Here is a 15042-nt window from a genome sequence, read left to right as displayed (position 1 = left end):
TCTAAGTATAGAACATACCTGTAATTTGCTTTCTTTCTCTGTTCTTTAGAAGGATGCAGGGTTAGAAATGACATATGGATGCAATTCTCTCACCTTTAGGATCTGGCCTTCCTTAAATGCCAACTCCTCCTCAGCAGCATCTGGGTTCGGTGACATGGTTGCAGGATCATAATCAAACAAAGCCACAAAGATGCGAACAAGAACACCATCCACTATCCCCTTTGATTCTACCTCCTTGTATCCATCTAGGATTGAACTCTCTTGACTTCTGTAACTCTCTGCATGTGAAACTGAAATCAAGGGATTGAAAATGAGGAGCTGATCAACTTCATTCAAATTACTTTAGGTTTCAGTCTAAACACACATTACATAATTTCTCTACAGAAAGCAAACATGTCAGGGGAGCACACATAACAGACACTCATACTGCCTGATGTACTGCCAATAGTTTTTCAACATCTTATTACTATTCCCTGCTCTAACTGAAGGTAAGACATTGCATTTTCTGAAATGCACCATCAGTGATATTGGTTACAAACATGTTTCATTGTCCATGATTTCAGACTTTTTCTCATATGTTTGTGGGCATGAAAGCAAAACTAATGTTGTATGATAGTGTGATGTAATCATGGGAACATGGACAGTGTACTGAAATAGGAATCCCATGGAGACTATGCTCTGTCATAACAGAAAACCTGTTGCTATTGAGACCAGGCATTGCTATGATGCAAGATCAGCTCCATCACTGTTGTGTCTGTATGATATACTGTATATAAGGATGCACTTTGGATCTCAGTAAGATTACTTTGACATCACCTTCCTCCTCTGTGATCTCTATCACAAAAGCAGTAATGTCATTGGAGGTCTATCATCCGAGGGAGCACAGTATCCTGGTTTGTGTATATGTTACTATGTCAATATATAAGAAGTCTCTACCTAGCACCACTATAGGAATGCCAGTAATACAGGTTCAAGGAAACCCTAGTGCTTTCCAAGGGCAACTAAAAATGGGTAACAGAAGTAGTCTTATCAGTGCTGCCAATATCTTGAGATCAAATAAAAATATCAGACCAACTGTTTCTCCGTACCCTATAAAATCTATACTTAACTTTAAAACATTCTCCATCAAAGCATCTTGTAATTCTCCACTCTAACCATAACAGCCTGTGTACATTTTTTAAGAGGTGTTACATTTACTTTTTGTCATAGCAGTGGTGAATGTGTTGTTGTCCCCACTTTCCCTCAATATCATTCCTGTAACATGGAAGCAAAAGCTGGACTCAGCAGTTCATCTGTAGTTACACCAAGGTATTAAATACATTCATTTGCTTGCTGATTTTTACATTCAATGTCCCTTACTACTATAGTATCATAACCTTCTGGTTACTCTTGCTTTAAGTAGCACAACTATGAGGTTATTACTACAGTTGAATACTTAAGATCTGTTTCTGCCCTTACTCTTACAGACTGCAATCAGTAAGGATAGGCAGCAACACCTCCAGTACGATTATTCTCAACACTGGTGCCCCACGAGGCTGGGTCCTCAGCCACCTACTCTACTCACTATACACTCATGACTACATGACCAGATTCTGCTCTAACTCCATCTACGTTTGCAGATGATACCACCGTTGTGGGCCGTATCTCAAATAACAATGAGTTGGAGTACAGGAAGGAGATAGTGAGCTTAGCAACATGGTGTCACGACAACAACCTTTCCTTCAATGTCAGCAAAACAAAAGAGCTGGTCATTGACTTCAGGAAGGGGGGTGGTGCACTTGCTCCTGTCTATATCAACAGTGCTGAGGTCAAGAGGGTTCCGAGGAGTGAACATCACCAATAGCCTGTCCTGGTCCAACCATGTAGACGTTATGGCCAAGAAAGCTCATCAGCGCCTCTACTTCCTCAGGAGGCTAAAGAAATTTGGCATATCCCCTTTGACACTCACCAATTTTTATCAATGTACCATAAGAACGTATCCTATCTGGATGCATCACAGCTTGGTACGGCAACTGCTCTGCTGGGACTGCAAGAAACTGCAGAGAGTTGTGGACACAGCTCAGCACATCACAGAAACCAGCCTCACCTGCAAGGACTCCGTCTATACTTCTCGCTGCCTTGGTAAAACAACCAGCATAATCAAAGACCTCCCCCCACCCCAGACATTCTCTCTTCTCCCCTCTCCCATCGGGCAGAAGATACAAAAGCCTGAAAGCATGTACCACCAGGCTCAAGGACACCTTCTATCCCGCTGTTATAAAACTATTGAACGGTTCCCTAGTACGATAAACCAATTCCAATTCCACCCTATTCGATTTAGAATATTCCATCTTCCAACTTCTGATTTTTTCTCCTTTCTAATATTCCACAATGAATAGCTCTAAAAACTATAGCAGCATTTAAGACCATTTTTTGGAGGAGATGCAAACTGCAAGGTCTTTGATTTAATTTTGAGAGGTTGAAGGCTGTTGTGAAGGAGGGCTGATACATACCTTTGGAAGTGAACAACTCCCCTCTACCGTGCCTAAGCAATGCACTGTTGTTGGGATTTAAAGCTCGTACCACAGGTGAGTCAGGAGCACAGTGAGAGCCTGAATCTGTATCTACTGCAAACCCCTGCAAAACAGTCAACAAAAAGAGATCACAGCAAGACTATCTGAGAAATAAAATATTACACATATACGTTTACTTTCCAGTTTATACTTGTATTAGTCTTTAACATACTAGTACCTGAATACCAGTGTATCTACTATACTCTAACATTCTGGCACCTGAAAAATCACCAACTTTCACCACAATTTCTCACACAGCAATAAACTTACAGGCTCTTGGATTCCAGTAAACTTACTGAATCTCTTGCACACAGTCACCTGCTCAAAGAAAGCTCTACAATCTCTACATATTGTACCCTCTCGCAGCAATAAATTAATCAGTCAGACCAATAAACTCACCTCAACTGCACACATTCAGAGACCAACACACAGATTTCTGTTGATTCTCCATAGACTGATGTTTCTCTGCACACACATTCTCTGCCTTTAGTCATGGATTATTGTGATTTTCATACATATCCATGTTTGCCAAATAGTGTTGTCATGTGAAGGTACTGCTTTCTATTTTAAATGCTTCTTGACGGTCAACACATAATGCTTGGTGAACTGTTTATGCTGATGGAAGTTCTAGGAAAGAATCCTAGTCATTGGATACTTTTTCCCATGTGAGCTAGTATTAGTGCTGGATCATGTGCATTTCTGCTTAACAAAGATTATTTATCTCGCACATAGGCTAAATTAAAAAAAGCTTATTTAAAGATACACAACTATAGAAGGATAATTTTTTATGAGGGGTGAGTTCAATTGCCAGAAAATTATAACAATGCATGGTTGAAGTAGCTGATACAGAAGGGGGCCTCTTCAGTCACTAGGTCCATGCCAGCTCTAGCAGAGCAATCCCATAAGTGCAACCGCCTCTCTCCTTATGACCCTGTAACCCTACAACTTATTGTCTCTCACATTGCTTTTGATTCATTTACCACTTTTGTACGTGATGGGGTAATTTATGGTAGCCAATTAACTTGTCAGCACCCTTTGAGAAGTGGCATGTAACTCTAACCCTATCACTAATGCATCACTGGAACCCCAAATCGAAGACAAGGAGAACATACAAACTCCACAATGACAGCACCCAAGGTCAGGATCAACCTCCAGTCCCTGGAGCTATGAGGCAGCAGCATTAACTGCTACACAAACAGGCCACCCAAGATGGATATACTTTTACATTATAATTTATATTCTTTTCTTACAATATAGGAGACAGTTTGGCCAGCTCTCAGAGCAATCCCAGCCCTCCATAATTCCCTATTCTCTCACAAATGTCCTGATCCAAAGCATACATTTTTCATGACTATTATCAATATTTCCTGCACCCTGTCCTATGATTAAAGCACTTTACCATTATGGGTACTGGTATATCAACCTCCCACTCGATCTGACTCATGCCTGGTCATGATCAAAGGTCCCATACAGTTGCTTTAATTCATTATAACAAGTTCTATATGATCACCTTCCATCATGGTAATAGACCACGGATTTGTAGACATTTAGTGCTCAAAATGGCAAATTCCATAGCTAAAGCTTGCATGATTTGTTCTGTGATATGGTGATGAAATATTAGAACAAACAGGCTAATATGGATTTGAATTGAAGCCATTAAGCACATAATATTTCTATATGAACAGTTTTGGATAAAATGTTACTTGTCATGGGTGAATCTGTACATCTATATCAGTTTTAGTCTCAGCACAGTTGGCTTGTTCTATAGATGAGATTATTTAAGGAACTGTCACTGCGTGTGCCTTCATGAAGAACCTCTTTTTTCACCAGTTTAGGATTATTTTCCCAGATGTTCAAGAATCTGCTCGATCAGTGATTTGTTACCAAAGTAAAAATAAAGGAAAGTAACAGAAATCTATTTCTGCCCTGGGGATACTATGAAACTGGAGAGATATGCAGCTAAAATGCAACTGCTATTCCCCCCTCAGTGGTAGATATCAGCATTTGAGGTGGCAAGGCCCAAGTCACTGCAGCTGAACTACATCTGACAGATCAACACTGCAGGAACCAGTCCAAAGCCAATAGAGAAGGTTTATAAGAATTAGGACCAAATGATTCAGCAGTGATCTCAATGATCAAAACAAATGGTCCCTGCTCACAAGAAAGGTAGGAGAGTTTGGAAGTTTCGGTGAATGAGAATCAGCAGCTTAGATGTGGAGCAAAAAGAATCTGAAGACAGAAAGCAGGAAATATCAAATACATTGAGCAGTTTTCATTTCACGTTCTATGTTTATCAGCTTGGTGACTTTACACTTTAAGCAAGCACATTTTCACGGGCATGCCACTGTCACTCATTATGTGATTGCCAATGAAGTCCTTGAGCCAGATACAAATGGCAAAATTTGGGTACAGCTTATGAGACCTGTGTTGGGTTTCAGTGATGAATGGTCGACCAACAGACAGTCCTCAGTGGTGCTCACCAAAGACAGTACCTATAATGTCTTAACTTCACAATCTTACACAGCTCACTCATTTTGTAAAGGAGAATTTCAGGCCCATAGACACAAGTCTGGAGTCCAGGAGCAGGTGGACCAGCAATAAGACAAAGGACAATCAGGATATTATGAAAATGGGTTGCTCCATATCATCAGTTATTGACATTTTACTTAATCATCTTTGGCTGGTAACTCTGCATGGACCAATTTCCCATTGATGCTCTAAAATAATTGTTAGTCCTCTCCTGTATGTGTACCTGGCTTTAATAGATGTCAGGAAATCCTTTAAGAAAATGGCTCCAGCCAATAAGGGATCAGGCATATAAGCATCCTTTGGATGATCTTAAAATTGTCTCTTTTGATGGCTACCTTACACCTGCAAAGTGATATTAACGAAGGCCAAATTTCTACCTTGAAGCAGGCTGCCTTACATACTGAGTAACAAAGAAAACTTCCAGACAGCATGAAGCATCAAGTAAACAACAAATTAACTGTAGCTTGATAGAACTAAATTTTCTTGTACTCAAACCTTTAAAAGAGGGTGAGCATTATAAACTTCATGGTTACAAATTCCATTGACACAGCAGTGGAATGCAGCTGATACTTCACTCTTTATTTTGTCTACAAATTTTAATGCATGAATCTCTTTAAGCTGTCTATATGAGAAACCAGCACATGATTCCAAGGATTAGTATATTTAATTAAATTGAATGATGAAGATTTTATCTTTTGCATTAATTCTCCCTCCTTCTCAAAGGTAGGACATTGGTTGCATGGTGCCTGCCATGTTCTGCTAAGTCATTTGTGGCTATTGTTCAAGAGGGGATACTAATAGCAAATTTAACCCTGTCTTCACTCTGGATTTGTATCATCTTCCGACAGTGATGCCTGAATAGTTTTCAGATGCAATGACCACCTTATTTTTCCTTCCCCAACCCAAGGATATTCAGTGCATGAAAAATCATCTTGAGATTACTTAGGAGTATAAACCGTGAATCAAAATTCATTAGTGCAGGTCATCTATTCTCTGTTTTAACTAACTGGGCCAGCAGGAGGAGCCATGGCCTTCAGCAAAGTAAGTTAGCTGAATGACTTGGTCTCTGAATTGGATGCTCAATGCATGTTAAACATATCACATGTAAAATTGTTCATGACCAGAATATTCTAGGTCCAATATACACTAAGTAACTTTTTCAAATCTCAAGAATAATGTTATTCTTATTAATGGTCAGCATCAATGGAAAGTGTGAAAAAAAACTAGCCTTTATTTACCAGACCTCGCAAAAACATTTAATGCATCTCCATGAATAACTGTGAAGTGGAGTAATGTACAGTGGTTGTTTGATGTGCAGCATGGTCCTACAGACAGTAACAGGCAACATGGTGGAACGTCCTAATGTTTAATCTAAGCTTGGTGGCACAGATTCATAAAGATTATCCAGCATATTGGAAGAATTTGTAACTATTTACAACAATAGTGTATTTATTTCAAGAAGAACAGGGGTATCACACAGAACAGTTATCATGCTGGTATTGGCCAACATCGTAAATGGTGCACAAATAAGGGAAAATTGTAGCATTGGCTTCGCAGAGAAATGGACATTTTTCAGGCTGTTAACCATCTGCAAAGAAACTATCCGCCAATTCTGTCTCTGAGAGGAAATTATTTAATCAATTTTGAATTTGTTAATGCAATTGTCTCTGGGAACATTCAGTCAGATCACCTTTTCCTGTGATTCAGAACTAAGACTGGAAGATTAAACCTGATACAGCTAATATTATACTTTAAACACACTGAGTCTGTTACACTGAAATCAATGTCAAACCATTTTCATGCAAACATTTCTGGCTTATGAGGACCTCCTTAGTACTTCATGATTCCCAGAACTGCTGTCCCTGGACTATAAATGACCAACTCTTCAAAAAGAATCTGATTGAACTGCTTTTTATTGGCACAAGAATTGCTGTAGCAAGCCAAATGTTATGATACACAAGTGTAAAAGATTAACTCTTATTCAGCAGGCTTCTCAAAAATATTTAATGAACCTCCTGGTCATTAGATGCCCTTGCCTCTTTAATCTCCACAATTGTTGGTCCTGCACATTACTGAATTGAGATAAGAACAGCTCAGCACCTTACAGAACACTAGGGTCTGAATGAACAAAGGGCTCATAATCCAATTAGACTGAATGATTGTGAAATGAAAAGTGCAAAATGTGAACAAGGAAGTACAAGTTTAAGTGGGTGAACTCAATGTAAAATCAGTTGTAGAAAAAAGTTAAAGATTGGGTTCATCGAGAGAAAAATAGAGGCCAAGGTTTAAAAAAATATTTTAATTAATAAATTTTCACTGTGAAATAAACAGTAATTAAAATATAAAGGGAAACTCCATGCTTGTGAGAGTTAATTTTCAGTGCAAAAGAACTGAAATTAACATGTATCAAACTGTTAAAAGAGTACATTGACTTCAAACGACTTGATTTTCTGTGGTGACTTAATTTGCATGTATTGGAAAGTGTTAAAAAAATCTTTATTTACCAGACATTTCAAAAAATGTCTTGATTTTCTGTGGTGAATTAACAGTAATTGGAAAGTGTGGGGAAAAAAAAATCAGGCTTTTCAAAAACATTTAATGGATCCCCATGAATAATACTTCTCAATTCAGTTTAGAGGGTCAGATCACATGACTCTATTTTCAAAAACTGACGTCAGAGGAAATCAGTTCCATATGCCCTGTGCTGAATTAAGCATCTGCTCTTGCCTGAAGTCGTGGCACAATTTGGATTTCCAGCAGGCGTTTGATAAAATGCACATAAAAGGTTACTACACCAGGTAAGAAGTCATGATATTGGGAATAGTTTATTAACATAGATGGAAGCTAACTAATAGAAAACAGAGTCAGGATTTTCAGAACATCAAGGTATAACTACAGGCATATAAAGAGGGTCAATACTGGGTTTCAACTATTTACAATCTATACAAATAACACAAATGAAGGGACTAAGTGTTTTGTAGCCAGATTTGCAGATGAAACAAAGATATGTGGGAAAGCAGGTTGTGAGGAAGACAAGGAGTAGACAAGGGTGGCTGATGAGTCAAATCTAGAGGTAATACATCCATGGAAGAGGGCTTGTGTAGCAGCCTGGATACGTAATAAAAACAAAAAATGCTGAAAACGTTTAGCAGTTCAGGCAGCATCTGTGGGAAGAGAAACAGTTAATATTTTAGGTCTGGAACCGTTCATCATATGTACTCGCTTCAGGGTCAAATATGAAAAACCAAGGTTGCAAACGCTCTGGTTCTGCACCAGACAGATAGCACAGAGAATCATGTTTCCAGATGCGAAACAGGACAGAAGCACATTGTCTATAAGGATGGTTCTAAGTGACTGATGTTTCATAAGCCAGCAGTGAAATGTTGCTGAAATTCAAGTTCCAGTATCTCTTTTCATCATCACCATGGTCTCCTAGCATCAAAACATGCAGTACCTTGAGGTTTCACTTCATATTTCTGATAAATTCTAAAGACACGCTGCCCCCAATGCCAAAATGATCAATGAGTAATAATTTTGTAACACTCTCAGCTTGACTGAGAGGCTCAGTTTTGTTTTAACTTTTAGTTTAGCTTATCAGATGGTTAATGGATGTTGATGCTAGGACGACATGCATGCTGCTTCCCACTGCCAGCCAAAATGAAGATGTACATCACCGACATAAAGCGTGAAGCACTCAGGTGGTCAAACAACCTGACAGGCACAAGAACAAAAACTAAGAGAAGTTAATGAACAGTGAGATAAACACACACCCGTGTACATGCTGAATCCACAGATTCTGTCTTTGCCCTTGCCCTTGTCCTGCCCAATTCATGAGGCTCCATTTTCCAAGCCTCCAACTTTTTCTCCTCTGTAATTTTTCCTTTCAGTTTCCCTCGATCACGATGTAGCTGACTCCAAGGGAAAGTGGTTTTATCTTTCCTTTTACGATGATGGGGAGATTTAGAACTGCCAGAGTTCGAATCAAAAACATCAGCTTCAACTGATGCTTGCTTTTGTTCATTTGACTGAGTAGAGTCACACTGGCTGCAATAACTACTCTCATCTTCATTGCATTTCTGGCCACCATGCGACTGATCTGATCTCATTTGATCCAGATGAATAACATTTGAACAGAAATGTAAGTTAGGAGATAGCATTTCTTCTTCCTCTTCAGTGCCATATTCTATGTCTATTTCTAGTTGTTTGTGTGACACTTGGTATCTCCTGTTGTAACAAGGGCTCCCAGTAATTGGTATATTCAGCTCTCCAGGAGATGTAGACCTAATCTGTGTCCGAGATTGCATTTGCAACGCAGATGTTGGATCAACTACAGTCACATCTAAGATATCTCTGTGGCTTTCCTCTGATTGTGATTTCTCTAGAGTGGTTTCAAGGTCATGGTCATCGATGGTGCTTTTGTGTGTGTATTCTGAAGTCCTCCTTTTCCAATTGTGGGACCTGATACATCCTTTGGAATATCTATGATGAAACCTGGAACTGGCCTTTTCACGCCATTCCTTCTTTTTGCAGTTGCTCTTGGTGTAGTGAGTGTGTTTTTCACCTGGCTCCTGCCTGTTGCTCTGATCACAAGTATCATTATACATTAAGCCTTCCTCCCAGTCCATGAATTTCAGGTCATTTTGAGCAATGGTAGAACCTTTAGCATCCTGCACTAGATTTTTGCTGTCACACAGACTGATTTTGGAGATTGGCTTTTCTCCCAATTCTTGATTTTTGGTATCAACATTTGAGGCTTGGTCTCTCAGTCTGTGATTATGAGAATTCGTTTGCATGCAGTTAAATATCTGATCCTCCACTTCTACTCCCTGCTGGGAGTGGTTAGAGGCCTCCTTTCCTTGTTCTTGATTTCTAGTGCCATCTTGCCTCTTGCCGTAAATGATCTCCTTGTCCTCCTCCTCCTCCTCCTCCTCTGTTACTTCAGGAATGCTGAATAGTTTTTTACTGCAATGTTTCTGCAAAGGAAGTTCTAGAATTTTCTCCATAAACTCCTCATCGCTATCAGTTTCATACTGTTCAGGCTGTTGACACATGGTTAACACGTACAGTGGTTGAGTGCATGCGAGGAAGGGGTGGGGAGGGAGAAAGAAAGAAAAAAAAGTAAAGGTGAAAATTGAAACAAGATCAACTCAAAGCACAGCCAAGCAACAGAAACATAAAGAGCAGCTCAAAGTAAAGCACCCAAAATCGTAACAATGCGAGAAATAGTTTCAAATACAAAAACTTGCAACTTATATCTCAGAAAAAAAATATCATAATCATCTAAAATAGTCCGTGATTCCCAGAATGCAGACACAAGAGACTGTAGATGCTGGACTCTGGAGCAAAAGACAAGGTGCTGGAGGAACTCAGCAGGTCAGGCAGCATCTGTAAAGGGAAATGGACAGTCGACGTTTTGGGTCATCGGCCATCCATTTCCCTCCACAGATGTTGCCTGACCTGCTGAGTTTCTCCAGCATCTTGTTTGTTATTCCCAGAATGCATTGTTCACTACAAGTAGTGAAGGTGAACTGAATTGCTGATGATAGGTGCTTGTAACACTCAAAACCTTTAAGTCATTTATGTACAAGAAAACATTTGAAAACAATTACTTCTTAAGTTTCGAAGCATTCTATACTTGTGGAAGCTCATGGGAAATAAAACATCAAATAATTTGTTTCCAGTCCTTATTTTTAGATTCGCTTTCAGGATCAGGGTGTCACTGGAAAGGCCAGTATTGCCCATCCCCAAATGCCCTTGACAAGATGGTGGTGAGCCAACTTCTTCAACAACTTCACTCCTTCTAGTGAAGGTACCCTACAGTGGTGCTGTTGGATAGGGAGTTACAGGGTTACACCCAGTGACAATGAATGAGTGACTATTTTCAAGTCAGGATGCTGCGTGACTTTGGAGGGGAACCTGCAGGTGATGGTGTTAAAGGCACCTGCTGCCCTTGTCCTTCTCGGTGGTAGAGACTGCAGTTTTGACAGGTACTGTAGTAGCAGTGACTAAATGCAGTGTGTCTTGTCCATTGTACCCACTGCAGCCACTGTGCACTGGTGGAGGTTTAAGGTGGTTGATGGGGTGCTGATCAAGCAGGCTGTATTGTACTAGATGATGTTGAGCTTCCTGAGAGGTGATGGTGCTGACTTTATCCAGGTAAGTGGAAGGCATTCCATCACACTCCTGACTCGTGCTTTGTTGATGGCGGAAAGGCCTTGGTGTGTCAGGATGCGAGCCAATTGCTACGGGATAGTCAGCCTCTGACCGGCATTTGTTGCCATGGTATTTATGTGACTGGTCCAGTTGAGTATTTGGTCAAAGATAACCACTAGGATATTGATAGTGGGGGAAATTAGCAATGGAAATGCCTTTGAATTAGAATTTGAGGATTTGAATTCAGGAGTGGAGTAGTCCTACTGCAATTGTATAAGGCTTTGATAAGATGGCATCTGGTGTATGTGTTTAGTTTTGGTTTCCTTATCTAAGAAAGGATATACTTGCCAAAGAGTGAATTAAGAAAATACTCACTACACTGTTTCTAGAGATGGCGGGTTTCCTGCTAGAAGAGAGATTGTATGGACTGGAACTTTATTCTTAGTATTTAGAAGAATGAGGGTATATCTCATTGAAACTTACAAAATTCCTAAAGGGCTTGATAGGCTTAGATGAAAGGAAAATTATTCTCCTGACTGGGGAGTCTATGGCGAGGGGCAAAGTTTGAGAATAAAGGGAAGGCCTTTAGGACTAAGGTGAGGAGATACTTCTTCACTCAGAAGGTGGAAATTCTTTTTGGAATTCTCTACCGCAGAGGGCTATGGAGGCTCAATCATTGAGTTCATTCAAAACAGAGGTTGATAGATTTCTGGGAATTAAGAGATATGGGGAAAATGCAGGATAATAGAACTGAGTTAAAAAAAGTTAACCACAATCTTGGTGATCAGATGAGCACGCTCCTATTTCTTATGTTCCTTTGTCAAGGGTTGATGGATAGACTCTCTCGGAGATGGTCATTGCTTGGCATATTTGTTGCACAAATGCTACTTGTTACTTACCTCATGTCTCCTTGTTACTTATCAGCCCATGCCTGAATGGTGTCAGACATTGCTGCATGTAGGAATGGACTGCTTCATTTGCTAAGGAGTTGCAAATGGAATAGAACATTAGGCAATCATCAGTGAACATCCCCAATTCTAACTGTGTGATGGAGGGAAGGTCATTGATGAAGCAGCTATGAACAGTGGGATCTAGAACACTGCTCTGAGGAACTCCTGCAGTGATGTCTTAGGGCTAGGTGATTACCCTTCCATAGCCACAACCTTCTACTTTTGTGTGAGTTAACTTTATCCATTGGAGTGTTTTCCCTTTGACATCAGCTTTTCTATAGAATCTTCATGTCCCACTTGTCAAATGCTGCCTTGATGTCAAGGACAGTCGCTTTCACCCCATCTCTGCAATTCAGCTCTTTTGTCCAAACTGGGTACTGGTGAGTAAGTGCCACTTGATAACACTGTTAACTACCAGCCAACCATAGCACCATCTACTTTAGAGTAGACTGATCGGGCAGTTATTAGTCCTACTTTTTGTGTGCAGGGCATACCTGGGTCTAATTTCACATTGTCAGGTAGACTCCAGCATTGTAATTGTATTGGAACAGCTTGGCTAGAGGTGCAGCTAGTTCTGGAGCACAGGTCTTCTGTACCACCGCGAGGTTGTCGTCTGGTCCTGTACTTTTGTTGTACTCAGTGCTCTCAGCTATTTCTTGATACCATGTGGAGTGAATTATATTGGCTGTAGACTTTCTTCTGTGATGGTGCGGATCTCAGGAGGAGATCGAAAATGATCATCCATTTGCCACTTCTGGCTCAATATAGTTGCGAGTGACTCAGCCTTTTCTTTGGCATTGACATGCCCAGCCATGCCATTGTTAGGATGGGGATGTTCTTGAAGCCAATTTCTCCATTTAGCTGTTTAAATGTCCACCAGCATTCATGACTAGCGATAATGGACTGCAGAGCTTTGATCTTATCTGCTGGTTGTGAGATCACCTAGCTCTATCAACTGCATGTTGCTTTTGCTGTGCTGCATTTCATCCAGTATTGCAGTCTTAGCAGGCTGGCACCTCATCAGTTTTAGGTATGCATGATGCTGCTTCTGTTGTGCTCTTCTGTACTCCTCATTAGAGTTGATACCCTTGCTAGAAACTAATGGCAGAGTAAGGGCTCTACTAGGCAAGATGTTACAGAATGTGGTGATGAACATTTCTGATGATGACTCACAGCACCACATGGATGCCTAGTTTTTAACAGCCAGGTCTGTCTGAGACTGTCCCATATGGTATGCCACACAATACAATGAAGGGTATCCCAGGGTGAGGACCAAACTTTGTCTCCACAAGGACTGTGCAGTTGTCACTTCTACCAATACTGTCATGGACAGATGCATCTGTCACAGATAGATTGGTGAGGACAAGGTCAAGTAGGTATATACCTGTTGTTGGTTCACCCACTACTTGTTGCAAACTGACTCTGGCAGCTCTGTCTGCAGTGGTGCTACCAAGGCAGTCTTAGAGACGGATATTGAAATCCCCCAACTAGAATACATTCTGTGCCCTTGTAACTTTCAGAGCTTCTTCTAAGTGTTATTCAGCATGGAGGAGCATTGATTCGTCAGTTGAGAGAGGATGATAGGAGGGAATAAGAAGCTCTCCATGTGTACGTTTGACCCGATACCTTGGGACTTCATGGGCTCCAGAGTCAATGTTAAGGACTCCAAAAGCTATTTCCTTCCATCTATATACTACTGTGCCTCCACCTCGGGCGGGTCTGTCAGTGTATTAGTACAATCTGGTCTGAACAATTCCTTCTCACTAAATTACAGCATTTATAACACATTGAACCACTGTGAGGTGTTCATTGATTCCTGAGATCTTGTTACTTACAATCCGTCAGCAAATAAAATCAGGGCAACCTGCTTAATGTTTTAACTATCTATTTCTAACCACCCTTTTTAAATTTCCATGAATACAATTTGATATAAAATACAAAATTTAAAACAACTCTGGTTCCAAATATGTTAGGTGGAAAACTGTCAAAAGGTCTTCAGAAATGACAGTGTTGGAATGATTCTCAGAATGCAATTACGAACAATTGTTGCTGAAAGTGACCCATTAACACAGGTTTCACTGCACAAAACTGGCTTAAAACATCACATTCAGGACATCAATTAACAGTTTTAAATTAATTAATTAATGATCTTACATAATAAGGTAAAAAATATAGTTCCATTATTTGGCAATCCTTTGTATCATGAGTGGACATACAGGATCTGGTCAGTAACTACAGTAACTACTTAAGGGAAATTCCATTGATAAAGGCACAAGGGATCCAATAGCCCAGTAGCACACTGCTTCTATCTTCACCACCTCTGCTTTCAGAGTCTAGTAAAATTCAGTATTTTCAGATCATTTTACAAAGCCAGCAGACCAATAATGTAGTTATAATTGCAATATTAGTCCCTTTACAGCATTTTTAATAGATCAATCACAAAAAGTGAAACCCACAATTGGCAGCACACCTACAGTTAATGGGTTTATTTAAGCTGAATTATCTTGACATATTATGAAAAATTATGAGGCATACATAGGGTAGATAGGCAGAGTCTGTTTTCTATGGTAGGGGTGTCTAAGACTGGAGGGCATAGGTTTAAGGTGAGAGGGACGAGGTTTAAAGGAGATCGGAAGATTAAATTTTTCACACAAAGAGTAATTGGTATCTGAAATGAGCTGCCAGATGAAGTGGTGGAAGCAGGAACAGTAACAACCTTTAGGAGGCATCTGGATGGGTATTTGAATGAGGAAGGCATAGAGGGATATGGAATTAATTCAACCAAGTGAGATTAGCATAGAAAGGCATGATGTTAGGCATAGATGTGGTGGGCTGTAGGGCCTATTTCTATGCTGTAA

The 15042-nt window shown here is 40.1% G+C and overlaps 1 protein-coding gene across 8 annotated transcripts in view; it reads right to left on the bottom strand.

Moving 5' to 3' along the window:
• Positions 1–15042, bottom strand: part of LOC127581347 (peripheral-type benzodiazepine receptor-associated protein 1) — a 220730-nt gene that overhangs the window by 23193 nt on the left and 182495 nt on the right. For 7 of the 8 annotated variants that reach the window (XM_052035676.1, XM_052035671.1, XM_052035673.1 and 4 more), the window contains 3 exons: positions 8852–10120; positions 2493–2616; positions 94–290 (listed from right to left, as the gene is read on the bottom strand). In XM_052035676.1, the coding sequence (XP_051891636.1) occupies positions 94–290; positions 2493–2616; positions 8852–10120 (1590 nt within the window). The remainder of the gene's footprint in view (positions 1–93; positions 291–2492; positions 2617–8851; positions 10121–15042) is intronic. The other variant, XM_052035679.1, reaches the window with a different exon arrangement.

The sequence above is a fragment of the Pristis pectinata genome, chromosome 21 (genome assembly GCF_009764475.1).
Source record: "Pristis pectinata isolate sPriPec2 chromosome 21, sPriPec2.1.pri, whole genome shotgun sequence".
Classification (NCBI taxonomy): domain Eukaryota; kingdom Metazoa; phylum Chordata; class Chondrichthyes; order Rhinopristiformes; family Pristidae; genus Pristis; species Pristis pectinata.
The sequence above is the reverse complement of the archived record's forward strand: the minus strand, read 5'-3'. Positions and strand labels throughout refer to the sequence as shown.